At 38.4% G+C, this 14451-nt stretch overlaps 1 protein-coding gene across 1 annotated transcript; it reads left to right on the top strand.

Moving 5' to 3' along the window:
- Positions 1-904: 904 nt before the first annotated feature.
- Positions 905-5363, top strand: LOC117336925 (glycoprotein 3-alpha-L-fucosyltransferase A-like). The gene is made up of 2 exons (XM_033897743.1): positions 905-2507; positions 3589-5363. The coding sequence occupies exons 1-2, from the start codon at positions 1380-1382 to the stop codon at positions 3643-3645; spliced, it is 1185 nt and encodes a 394-aa protein (XP_033753634.1). The 5' UTR covers positions 905-1379; the 3' UTR covers positions 3646-5363.
- The last annotated feature ends 9088 nt before the right edge of the window (positions 5364-14451 follow it).

Below are 14451 nucleotides of genomic sequence, written 5' to 3'. Positions count from 1 at the left end.
CAAGCTTATGTTTGAGGCTCTAGTCAAGGTCCGTTGACTTTCGAGGCAATATAACAGTCAACACGATTGTAATCCTGGTGTCTCTTTAAGTTTGAAATAGAAGTCTAACAGACGTTGAAGCCGCCCTGTTACGCTCGTCCACACAGGAACAGTTATTGTATATATAATGTCTTTCTCTCAGTAGCCGCCCTGATAACTCGTCCACACAGGAACAGTTATTGTATATATAATGTCTTTCTCTCAGTAGCTGCCCTGATAACTCGTCCACACAGGAATAGTTGTTTTATATATAATGTCTTACTCTCACATAATATATATACGGATGATACATCGGATGGAAAGCACCTTAAATAATGGAACAATTAACATTTGTAAGTGCCGAATGCTAAATATAAAACGTCATCATACAGCTATTATGAAACACTTTTTATTTTTTATTTTTTTTATTATGTTAATAGACCTTCGTCAAAATCAGTATTGGATTAAGAAAACAAAACCATTATAGCTGTATGATGTAGTTTTATATCACTTTGTTGATAATAGTTGTTTCGTCCTTCAAGGACTCGTCATTAATGGTAGAGCTCAAACGTGTCAAAATCGAGAAAGAAAGTAAGGACGAAATAAATAGGCCTAAAGAAATGGTATCGTATAGAATTGATGTACTAATAATACCCCTTATTTTATTCTACTGATACATGTTGGATTCTAGCCTCGCTAGTGTGTTCAATACAACACTTTTCATTTCAAGGATGGTGTCGTATGGAACACACATGGCCAGCGACGTTGCTGTAGTGTATGTTCTTTTTGAAACACAATCAATATTTCCGATGACAACCTTATTATGATTTTGACCGTGTATGTTTAATGAATTTTAGTACTTTGCGTTTCCCTTTTCAGATCTGACGAGATAAATGAGAGTAAATGACTCTTTTGCAATCTTCGTTGAAGACGAGGAAGCGTGTTTGAAGATTCGGATGAATACAGAAAACAGGAACGATGAAAAAAGACTAAGGCTGATGAGGAGGAAAAACAATACCGATGAACAAAGTCGGGTTGATGAAGGAAAAACAAAAACGATGAACAAGTTGATGAAGGAAAAATAAAAACGATGAACAGGTTGAAAGAAAACAAAAGCGATGAACAGGTTGAAGGAAAAACAAAAGCGATGCACAAGTTGAAGAAAAACAATAGCGATGAACATGTTCGTGAAGGAAACAATAGCGATGAAGGAAGACGAGGGTGACGCTCAAAAGGAAGCGATAAAAAAAGTCACAGAAGCGATGAAAATGTAACAGGATCGATGAAAAGAGGGCAGGAGCGATGCAAATGTAACAGGAGCGATGTAAAGGAACAGAAGCGATGCAAATGTAACAGGAGCGATGAAAAGAGGGCAGGAGCGATTTGTTACTATGGGACTGAGCAGAATATTTCGCAAACACGCTATCAAGGTGATAGGAATCCTGTGTTCCATCTATATTTGGATGTATGTGTGTATGACTGGAGAAATTTGTTCAACAGACAGTTGTGAGGGTAACATCATGAACTTTCGTCAGAATAATTTCGTTAATAAAAATACGAAGAAAGTTTTAGTATGGACTAAATACTTCTTTATGGATTGGGCGAATTCAGTTGGGACCAATATGAGTAGAAGTAAATACAGCTGTTCTGTGACGTCAGACAGAAGTGAACTTGAAACTGCTGACGCTGTCCTCTTTCATTTCATTGACCTTTGGTTTTGGGAGACAGTACCCAGATTTAGAAGTCCGAATCAGATTTGGATACTCTACAACATGGAGGCACCGCCTCACCTTCACTTTACAGGGGTACCATGGATACGGGCTTTTAACTGGACGATGACGTATCGAACAGACGCTACTATCCACAGTCCGTATGGTGAGCTTGTTCCTTTGTCCCATGCAGAGGAGGCCGTTGCTATGGTTACGTATGGCAACACGGATTTTTCTCTCAATAAAACAAAGATGGCTGTAGCAGTGGTTAGTGACTGTGTTGATGACGTGCAGAGATACCGGTACATACAAGAGCTCAAAAAATATATTGATATCGATTATTTTGGAGGATGCGGTGATTTGACTTGTCCAAGAACTGCTGAAGCTGAATGTAACTCCAAGAAGTATAGATTCCGTATTGCTTTTGAAAATGCTAATTGCAAAGATTATGTTACGGAAAAGTTTTGGAATAGTTTACAGCAGGAAAGTGTTCCCATTGTAAATTGGAAATCAAATCAAGGTGGTCATATCCCAAAATCCTCTTATATCAATATACATGACTTCAACAGTGCCGAGGAATTAGGAAAATATCTCATTATACTAAGTACTAACAAAAAACTATATAACCAGTATTTTTCTTGGAAGACAAAATATAAACTTGACAATGAAGAATTTTACGCTTTTAAGTATTTGTGTGACGCCCTTCATGCACCACGACATGCTCAGACTGTCCTAGATCCCAACAAATGGTTAAGGACTGACATTTGTAGAACATGGTCGGTAAGTTTATAAGAGTTTATATAAGTTTAAAAGAAACATCGTCGGTAAGTTTATATAAGTGTAAAAGAAACATCGTCGATAAGTTTATATAAGTGTAAAAAAAACATCGTCGATAAGTTTATATAAGTGTAAAAGAAACATCGTCGGTAAGTTTGTAAGTGTTTATTTTAGTGTAAAAGAAACATCGTCCGTTAGTATAAATTGATATGTGTAGAACATCGTTGGCCGGTAAGTATACAATGTTTAAGTCTACATAAGTGTAGATGTTCTTTTTATTTCTAGCAACGGAAGCATGGGTTGTGCTCGAGTAATACTTCTTGATGGTCACATGATCAGTGACATTTTATTTAGTCACATGATCAGTGCGACTCCATCATGGCCACATGATTTGTGAGACTTCGTCATCGTCGAGGTCAATAAAATCATCTGTGCTTATAGTAATGAATTGGACGTGAAAGTCTTGGATAGCTAAACCAAACAACTTTTCACATTAATCTAAGCTTTAATGATTGGTTTTATTTGAATAGTTTTTCTTCCAATATAGTATTTTGTTTCTTGTGGCAAACATAGTCCAAACAATGAAATAAAAACTGTTTTGAAGCCATCAGATTTGAGTTTGGTCTGCTACACTATACACATGGTTATTGGGCTATCTGTTAACATAAACGTGTGTGGTTACGGTCGTATACGTACATATTTCTGTATATAGAACTATACCTATAGAATGATATTACGTTTAACAAGAGCGTCGACTCTATCACGCCTGCCGACTTGGCGCAAAGTTCCAACTTTTAAGTCGGCATAGGTATAATGTAGATATATTCATGATACATAAAATGGGTTGTGGGTTTGAAAGAGTTCGTCCAAATCCATGTGGAAAATGAGATGGAATTTTGAAGAATCTCTAAAACGTACAAAGTTTTCCTCGTGTCGGTCTGGTGCAGCGATGCTTTTATTGAATAACAAGAAATACTGATCCGCTCTAAAAGAACAAAACTTAACGTTACTCTACATTGTTTATATTAACATGCGTTGCTATTATACCTAGGGAATCATAGTTAATATCATATTTCATTTTCAGATCAAAGAGGTTGTACGCCGACACTGGGACAGACTCATGTTCGACATGGGCTTTTAAAATCCTGGAGCAATGACAAACTGGCGACATCCGAATTACCAATCACAACATCTCTTCCTATTCCGTCAAGACGAGGAATCAATCCTCTAATGGATGCAAAAAATAGTCAGTATATTTCTGTACACTCAGTAAGTCGAAGGTGTATCGATGTAGAATCGCTTTGTCCACGGAGACGTTGAGGGAAATAGTAATGAGAGAAATGTGCAGCTTTACAGATAAAACAACTGTGTCTGTAGGCAAGACTTCTTCACGGTTCTTTATTATTATCAACAGCATTCTCAGCGTTTTAGCTTATTTTGTCTTAAATCAAACTCTATTTTCATCTGTCCTTCGAGTGTTTATAGCAAGCCATTGTTTACATTTGTATGGTGAATGGATTTGCTAACGGCCACGAAAATGTACTGATTTCTTGTATATGGATTCGCCGGCACACATTTGATATTTATTTCCGGTCCGTAACGGGATTTAAAGGTTACTATTGGTCCAAGATGCCTCTCCGTGTTGCACAGTGAATAGTAAAATAATATTTTCTATTCAGCGGTAAAATATTCATTATCCTCTTTGTATACTAGTTTTGTATGATAACTTGTGTCCTAGATTTGTATGATAACGTGTATGCTAGTTTTGTATGATAACGTGTATGCTAGTTTTGTATGATAACGTGTATGCTAGTTTTGTATGATAACGTGTATGCTAGTTTTGTATGATAACGTGTATGCTAGTTTTGTATGATAACGTGTATGCTAGCTTTGTATGATAACGTGTATGCTAGTTTTGTATGATAACGTGCATGCTATTTTTGCATGATAACGTGTATGATTTAGCCATTGGAGGTCGTCAGATTGTATTATAACAAAATAATTGCAATATGGATGGAACATTAAATTGGCACGCCCTGTCTACTTAAGAATGATAAATATGTCCGATGGTGTGTGTGATAATCCTATTACAGTAACTATGTTTTCATCTTTCAAGTTTATTTTATTAATACATGTATACGTTGACTCTGAATTCGTATGAATGTTTGAAAGCTAAGACTACACATTCGTTGTATTTATTCAGCACGTGCCACTGTTTTAACCATGTTGTGATATTTAAATGTACGACTAGGTCGTTGTTTTATAGTACCATTAAATTGAAACCCGACTCTACCGACCACTGACTTTAACATCAGTCTGTAACATCCAACGACATTCACCAAAATGGCGACATACTCCTCTGTCATTGCCGACACTGACTTAACAAACTGTCGTATTCCACACATAAACTCTGTCCCATACAGTGTCGGTAAAGTCAGGTTTCACTATATTTATTGAATACCTTAAATTACTTTAAACAAACACAAGGGTAAGTAAAGTGTACATAGTATCTTAACTATCTTCAACTGCACAGTTAACTGAATGTCTAACATTGTTTTGTGTAGAAGGCCAATGTATATAATTTATATTTGTAGAGGTTGAATGTCTAGCAGTTGTTTTGTGTAGAATGTCAATTTATATTTGAAGAAGTTGAATGTCTGGCAGTTGTTTTGTGATAGAAGGTCAATGTATGTCATTTATATTTGTAGAAGTTGAATGTCCAGGACTTGTTTTGTGATAGAATGTCAATGTATGTCATTTGTAGAAGTTGAATGTCTAGCAGTTGTTCTGTGTAGAATGTCAATGTATGTCATTTATATTTGTAGAAGTTGAATGTCCAGGACTTGTTTTGTGATAGAAGGCCGAGAAGGTCAATGTATGTCATTTATATTGTAGAAGATTGAATGTGCGGAGGACTTGTTTTGTGTAGTAATGTCCATGTATGTCATTTATATTTGTAGAAGTTGAATGTCTAGCAGTTGTTCTGTGTAGAATGTCAATGTATGTCATTTATATTTGTAGAAGTTGAATGTCCAGGACTTGTTTTGTGTAGAATGTCAATGTATGTCATTTGTAGAAGTTGAATGTCTAGCAGTTGTTTGTGATAGAATGCCAATGTATGTCATTTATATTTGTAGAAGTTGAATGTCCAGGACTTGCTTTGTGTAGAATGTCAAATGTATGTCATTTATATTTTGTAGAAGTTGAATGTCTAGCAGTTGTTCTGTGTAGAATGTCAATGTATGTCATTTATATTTGTAGAAATTGAATGTCCAGGACTTGTTTTGTGATAGAAGGTCAATGTATGTCATTTATATTTGTAGAAGTTGAATGTCCAGGACTTGTTTTGTGATAGAAGGTCAATGTATGTCATTTATATTTGTAGAAATTGAATGTCCAGGACTTGTTTTGTGATAGAAGGCCGATATCTGTCATTTTAGGTGCGGTGGAATATTCTACATCTTTTAGCTGAACGTTAAAGTAGCCACAGCCTTTTTGAAGTAAAATTATCCTTAAAATGACCTAGGATTATCAGCAGTAAAACATCCAGGAATGCACAAAACAACAACGACAAGAAAAGCTGTCATCTTATTTCCTTCCATTTTATATTTATATACTATTTTCTTTACTCCTGTATTTCGATCCCTCATGCACGGCACATATGAGTGGCCTTGGCTGTTTGGTTATTGGTAGAAGTTGAATATCTAGTAATGTTTGGTGTAGAAAGATGGTATATGTCATCTATATTGGTGCCACTTGATTGGCTTAAAGGATTAAAAGTTGAATGTCTAGCATTTATATTTCGGTGGAAGGCGAATTTGCACGGAAGTCAAATGTCAAACATATGTAGGTGTGATATTTATTTCTATGTGTACATGTGTACAATGTATGTCGAATGTCTAGATAATATTTTGGATGAAGATGTCATTAAGTTTGATGGCAGTCGAATGACTGTATTTTGATAGGTGTTGAAAATCTTACCGTTCTTTTCGTTTACGTAATATTCGTTGAAACATACTCTACCATAAATTCAATCTTTTTGCCGCGAAATAATTTATTTCCTTGTTATCTAGCCTTTAGTACCTGTCATGACAAATTCAGTGATGTACTTTCTCAGGTGTTTGTATAATACTGAATTTATTGAATGAATCAAACACAACAGTCTGTATAATACTGAATTTATTGAATGAATCAAACACAACAGTATATAATACTGAATTTATTGAATGAATCAAACACAACAGTATATAATACTGAATTTATTGAATGAATCAAACACAACAGTCTGTATAATATTGAATTTATTGAATGAATCAAACACAAGAGTCTGTGTTATATTGAATGTATTGAATGAATCAAACACATTTGTCTATGTTATATTGAATTAATTGATTTACAAATATGTTTTATATTGCAACGATTCATGGAAGTGCATTGTAATATGTATATCTGAGACAATAGTGTGATTTCCATTATATTTGTAAGTGACACCGTGATATCTCGTTCATTAAGAGTTTATTTTACCAGTGCCATATTGATTTTTATTAAAACCGGTATATACTGTACCACCTCAAATGATCCCTGTTAAATACTTTATATATGATATATATTTATGTGTGTTTATTGATACTGTCACGTTGACTGATATTTTTCTACCAATTAATGTTTAATGTGTGCATTTGTCTTAACATACTGTTGTGTGAAGTTTTGCATTTTAAAAATAAAATTTCACACATTATTAAATTGTGTCTTGTATTTCACCGTTCAACTCTGGCTATAGTCAACAGTGACGATAAAGGGAATGGAAAGTGACATCTATGTCGTGGTTTGCGCATTTCATAATACATATGTAAGTTGAACATCGTGAATAGTCACACGGAGTGTCGGATATACAGATTTTAAACACTAAACAATTGATTTGGTTATAGACGCCCACAATTATATCAAAATTTATAAAGCCATAATAAGTTTCTTTGAATCGGGACGAAATGACCATTCGGCCCGTCTACTAAATTTTGCTCGCCCTCATCACAACCACATATATTCTACAAATGCTTTTCACACTTCTGCATCAGTAAAACAAAATTGTGGTTCTAAATATCCGCGTGTAATTATTTCGGCAACGTACCGGTCTGTTATTCTTTACCAACGCAATGGCTGTCTTTTAAAACCATAATTTACATATAAACACGACTTAACTTGATAGTTACGTATATTTATTTACATTCTGTGTTGCATTTGCCTATATATGTCGTTAGTAAACCAAATTGTATTAATCAGTTTATGGAAGCCAATGATATTCTTGTCCGACCTGCAAAACGACTAATCATGGTTGGTGGTAACTCAAGGTATTCCTATAACTCGCCCCCATCATCGATGGATAGACATGCAGTTCGACGTGTACTGCGGGCACCATCGCGATCAACTATCTGGCCTGGTGAGTACATAGAAATTGATCTCACTGACCAGTTCCATCCCAGTAATGAGACAATTGCACTTGAGCCCCCTGAGGCGGGCAAGGATAATGACACTGTCTGGCCCCAACCGACCATAGTGTCAATCGTATCTGGCAAAATCCGTATTCCGAATCTCACAAAGTTGCCTCAACAAGTGAAGAAAAATGAGCATTTCTGCATTGCGAGAACTACAACCTCTCCTGACCTCGCCCAAGAGCTTGATGTAAGTGCAACACCTACATGTAAGCACAGAATTTCGACTATGACTCAACACTCGGAGCTAGTCAAACTAGATCCAGATAACATCTTACCGCACAATATGAAGGCCAAATTTAACAAGGTGCTTTTGGAGTTCGATGATGTGTTTAATCCGACATTCAAAGGCTACAATGGTGCTGTTGGACCGTTCCAGGCACATGTCAACATGGGGCCCGTCCAACCACCCCAACGGAAAGGGAGAGTTCCTCAATATTCGCGAAACCAACTCGTAGAACTGCAAGACAAATTTGACGAGCTTGAGGGTATGGGTGTTTTCAGACGACCCGAGGACATAAACATTGCTGTTGAATATGTTAACCCATCCTTTCTGATTAAGAAACCACAAGGAGGTTATCGTTTAGTCACTGCGTTCGCCGATGTTGGTCGCTACGCCAAACCGCAGCCATCTCTCATGCCCGACGTGGATTCTACACTACGACAGATCGCGCAATGGAAGTACATTATTACCACTGATCTTACAAAGGCATTTTACCAGATACCCATGTCCCGAGACTCTATGAAATACTGTGGCGTAGTAACACCATTTAAGGGTGTCCGTGTGTATGCAAGGTGCGCCATGGGCATACCAGGCTCGGAAACAGCTTTGGAGGAACTTACATGCCGTGTACTGGGTGACTTGGTGGAGAAAGGTTGTGTTGCCAAAGTCGCTGACGACCTGTACTGCGGTGGTAACACATTGGAAGAATTGTTGACCAACTGGATAGATGTTCTTGTAGCACTCAGACAGAGCGGATTGAATCTTTCCGCGTCAAAAACTGTCATTGCCCCAAAGCAAATTTCAATTTTAGGATGGACATGGTGCCTAGGGACTATTCGCGCAAGTCCTCACCGCATATCCACTTTATCCACATGCTCTAGGCCTTCTAGGGTATCAGGTCTCAGATCTTTCATCGGGGCTTACAAAGTTATGGCAAGAGTGCTGAAGGATTGTTCCAAACTGATGTCTCCTCTGGATGATGCTGTTGCGGGCCGCGAATCCAAAGACAATATCTCTTGGTCCGATGAACATATCAATGCTTTCACAGCTGCACAGAAAGCGCTTTCATCAAACCGCACAATCACCTTACCTCGTTCTAACGACCAGCTATGGATTGTAACCGATGGTGCCGTTCGGAATCCCGGTCTAGGTGCCACACTTTATGTCACACGCGATGGAAAAACCGAACTTAGCGGTTTCTTCAGTGCCAAACTGAGAAAGAATCAGGCACGATGGCTTCCGTGTGAGATTGAAGCACTCTCCATAGCAGCCGCCATTAAACACTTTTCGCCATATATCATTCAATCTGCACACAACACTTGTGTTCTCACAGACAGCAAACCTTGTGTGCAAGCATTCGAAAAGCTCTGCCGTGGCGAGTTTTCTGCTAGCCCACGTGTAACCACATTTCTGTCAACTGCAAGCCGATTCAAGGTCACCATCCGACATGTAGCTGGCTCTGCTAATCTACCTGCAGATTTCTCAAGTCGTAATGCTCTTCCATGTGAGGAACCCACATGTCAGATCTGCACCTTCGTGAATATTTCAACAGACTCCGTTGTGCGCAGTGTTTCGACCAACGACATCATTGAAGGGTCTGCGTCCATGCCATTTATCAGTCGGTCAGCATGGCACAACCTCCAGTCAGACTGTAGTGACTTGCGCCGCACATGTGCCCACCTCAAGCAAGGCACACGTCCCTCAAAAAAGCTAACGAACGTGCGAGATGTCAAACGTTACTTGAATGTTGCTTCAGTTTCACGAGACGGGCTTCTTGTCGTCAAACGAAATCTTCCGTTTTCAAGGGCTAGTGAGAATATCATCGTACCACGACAAGTTCTTGATGGGTTACTTATGGCACTGCACATACGACTTGGCCACCCTACAGGTCACCAACTTAAGTCTGTCGTGAGCAGATATTTTTACGCACTTGACATGGATGCCGCTATCTATCGTACAAGCGACAGTTGCCATCAATGCATATCACTGAAAAAATCGCCAAAGTTCGTAGCAACACAAACTTCATCAGATGCCCCAGCATCAGTCGGCAGTCAATTTGCAGCCGACATTATCAAACGTGAACGCCAACTCATCCTTCTCGTACGCGAATGTGTTACATCATACACTTCAACCATGCTCATTGAAGACGAGCGTCGAGACACTCTACGGGATGGTATTCTGTGTTTGTGTGTTCCGCTGTGCCCATTGGATGGCCCTTTCGCAGTTATACGCACCGATGCTGCACCTGGACTCAAGTCCCTTGTTGGGGACGAGTTTCTAAAGAATCATCGCATCAGTATCGAGATCGGTAACGCGAAAAACATCAACAAAAACCCAGTGGCCGAAAGAGCGATACAGGAACTAGAGGATGAAATTCTTCGTCAGGACCCTTCTTGCCGTATGGTGTCTCCTTTGCAGCTCTCTCTAGCTACTGCGCGTGTCAACACGCGCATCCGAAGTCGTGGCCTTTCATCCAGAGAAATGTGGTTTCATCGCGATCAATTCCTAAACCAACAAATTCCCTTGGACGATGAAGCTCTTGCATTGAATCAGAAATTAGCCAGAGAGTCAAATCACACGTTTAGTGAGAGATGTAAAGCCCCTTCTGGCTTACGTCCGAAGTGTCCAACAATCTGCGTCGGCGACCTCGTCTACCTTCACTTCGACAAAAACAAACACAGAGCACGCGACAGGTATCTTGTCGTTAAAGTCGAAGGAGATTGGTGCAACATTCAGAAGTTCGTTGGCAACCAACTAAGAGCCTCCTCTTATCGTGTAAAACTCACTGAATGTTACAAAGTGCCCGATACTTACCCTAAGGACTCTATCCACGCTTGTCCAGGTGATGCCAGATTCACTGATGACGAAGAAGGAGAATCGACAACTCCTGTGCCCCCACCAAAAGTGCCTGATATTCCTACAGCTATATCAGTACCACTTGATAATACTCCACCCGAACATGAACTTGATCCCAATATTGACAGTAATGACTTATATACTACCAGTGCACCTGACTCTGCTGTTGATAACACGGACTCATCCGCTACCCATAGTACCACAGAAAAATTACCCGTCGCTCATCAGCCTACATTGAGCTCTCGACCAGTGCGCGAACACAAACTCCCAACACGTTTCGAGGACTATGTTATGGATTCATAAAAATGATTCTTTATTTAATATGCTGGGTCAAGTAACCCTTTCTAGTCTTAATTCCATCACCGTGTAAAAACTCAAGTATTTCTTGTTTTAATTCAGTCATGATTATGCTTTTAAGTTAAGTTATAATTGTCTTTACTCCAGTTCTAGTCAATTGTTTTCCAAACACCTCAACATTGTGACACTTCTGTTACCTCAGTGACTTTTCATATGTGACAATATATATTACAAAAAGAGGAAAAGTGGTAACGCCACTAGGTGTGTCCGGAAAGTTTATCCGGATCCGGATTCTTTTGTAAACGTTTTGTTATTCTCCTCGTGTTTCCGGTTTAGCCATAGTAAAGTTTTGTGCGTTACAACATAACGTGTTTTGTGGTTCTGTCACTCACTGGCGGAGTGTATACTACAATTTACAGGGATTCGGTCAGAGTAGGGATACAGCCCCAGGTGTTGCTGGTCAAAACAATGGTGCCCCAGTTACATTCGGCCAGGAGAGATTTCGAATGCTAGCATTTATCTACGTAAACCACCACAAAAAAAACAACGCAAGTTATGAGAGTAAAATTTAATAATAGAAAAAATGAAGTCGACCGACTCGACACTGTCGTCACACAGGGGCTCGTTGTCGAATTGTCAGAAATGCTAGACACGACAACATTTTAAGTCCAGCCCTTTTAAAAAAAATCTTGCGAAAAATCGGCAGTATCGACATGGTTTCTGGTTGTGTATGCATACTGAATTATAGTTATGTGGTTATTCACTGATGTCAAAGGCCTACCTTACTCCAAAATCGAGCCCCTGTGAAGTTGAACATCGTCTGCTAAGTTAGCGACACTGATGTGACCGGTTAGACTGGATTCTGTTTCTAATGAAATATCCTTGGAATCGTTTTCACCTACTGTCAAGACGACGTTCATTTAGAATTTAAGAGATGATATTCCTCTGAAAATAACGTAAATCCAGTCGATAGAAACATAAGTGTTTCCGAGGAATCGAGTCTGTCCTGTGCAGTACCCATTCAACGCCGCATCACTTCTAAATGTTAACCGTATATCATGCGCCGAAAAACGGCTTTATTTTTAAACAATAAGAAATTATGTAATTGTGAACAATTTGAAGATATCTACAAACGTTTATAAAATATAATATAAAGCCAAATTGTGCAAAAAACATTTCATGTGATTGCTATTGTTAACAACATGAGGGACTATATTATTCCTTCTGGAAATGTCGGCTGTTCCGGTATTTGAACTTGATGACGTCAGTGATAGGAGAAGCGGCAAATTTAAACGCGTCTTAAGCTACAGTAAATAAAATAAAATTATGAATGTAAATATAAGCATTGAACTGTTACCAAATGGTAGTATACAGTCGATATGAATACAATTTGGGTGACAGATAAATATTTCATGTCGCCCTAACGGGCGGCATTCTATTTATCTGCCACCCAAATTGTATTCATATCGACTGTATACTACCATTTGGTAACAGTTCAATGCTTAAATATTTATAAGTACACCATTTTATCTCGCGCGTACACTGAATTTTAAAATATTCATCTTTACATCAAACTCACTCATTAATCTTATTTTAAATTGAAGTTGCGAAAATGACCCGCAAAAGAAAACACATTTCCTTGTCGTTAAAAAGGGGGGGGGGGGGGGGGGGGGGGGCTGTGAACCGGCTGACCTAAGGCAGGATTACATCACTGCGAACAGCCCTACTCACTGATAGTTTGTTGTAATCATACTCATATTCGTTAAAACTAGCATAAAAAACGTTATACAACATATATGTAGAAAAATGTACTCAACTACTCAATCTCACCGGTAAATGTGTAATTAAAGTAAAAAAAAAATGTGTAAATTCGTACAGATGGTTTTTGACTGCTCTCCATTTCTATTTCAGGGAGGACATCCCTCTTTAATGCCAGCTACAGCTATATATGAGTTCCTGCTAGTTTTCTTGTGTAGACCAATCGGAGTTATCCCCCTTTAACCTCAGCATCGAGAACATTATCTTCATACTAAAGTTATTTACACTTTGCAGTAGGTTTCTCATTGACGACATGTGAATTTGATTGTATTCTATAAATAATAGATGGATACATTCTAGTCACATGACAATAAAGTGACGTCATTTTTACGTCATGTTTACCTGAGTTCCATTAATGGTCACGAGGATGACCCATTTTTGTCTTCATTGTTCGATGGTGCTCTAAGGGTCAACTAAACAGCAAAACTGCCCTGAAAATGAAATGTTTGGTGTTAATTATTACTATGCACTTACACTATGATCTTTTACAAAATCACATATCATACTATAATGGGCTGACTGACGACACTTTGTTTACATTTGCATTCTCTATTGTTCTATCAAAATAAACAAAACATGTTGTTTATGTAAATCTGCTTATAGTTTCATAACACTGACGTCAAATTGAAAAGTTTTTGTTTTTTTTTTTAAATTTACTGACAATGGCCATCTTTGCTTCTCATGGGTTACGATCAACTCTCTTCCTCTTCTTTGATAAGGAGACTGTCGTATCGAACACTCATGACAAGCGATTGTTGACTATGGTATGATTCCCAAGACTACGTGTCATTGTATGGAATAGGATGCCGTCACTGACACTCTGGGACAATATTTGTCGGTTAACAGCATGGCCAGTTGCTGATTACTCCTTGGAGCTAGGCATTTCTTTGGACATTCATACGACCATAACGTTGTATATCCAACTCGTACTAGGCAGCTGGAATGATACAAGTATCATACACGCATGCCAGAAAGAAGTTAGGAGCAAAGTATGTCTTCCTAGTAACCGTCAGTAAGATGGTGATAAAATGCGGAAATTTAAAATGGAAGCCAGACAAATGTCAGCAGTGAGATGTTGTAACTTTAAAAAAGAAACTGCTAATGCGAAAAAAACAGACTGTCTTTGTCAAATTAGAATAGGTAAAAAATATAGACCCCAGAAATGGACCACGATATAACGACCATGTGTTCCAGAGGGTAAGCGTCTTCATCTTCTTCGACAACAGCGCCATAAAAATCTAGGTCACGACGACAGCGCCATAAA

The sequence above is a fragment of the Pecten maximus genome, chromosome 10, assembly GCF_902652985.1.
Source record: "Pecten maximus chromosome 10, xPecMax1.1, whole genome shotgun sequence".
Taxonomy (NCBI): domain Eukaryota; kingdom Metazoa; phylum Mollusca; class Bivalvia; order Pectinida; family Pectinidae; genus Pecten; species Pecten maximus.
Note: the sequence above shows the minus strand (reverse complement) of the source record. Positions and strands in the feature narration are given on the sequence as shown.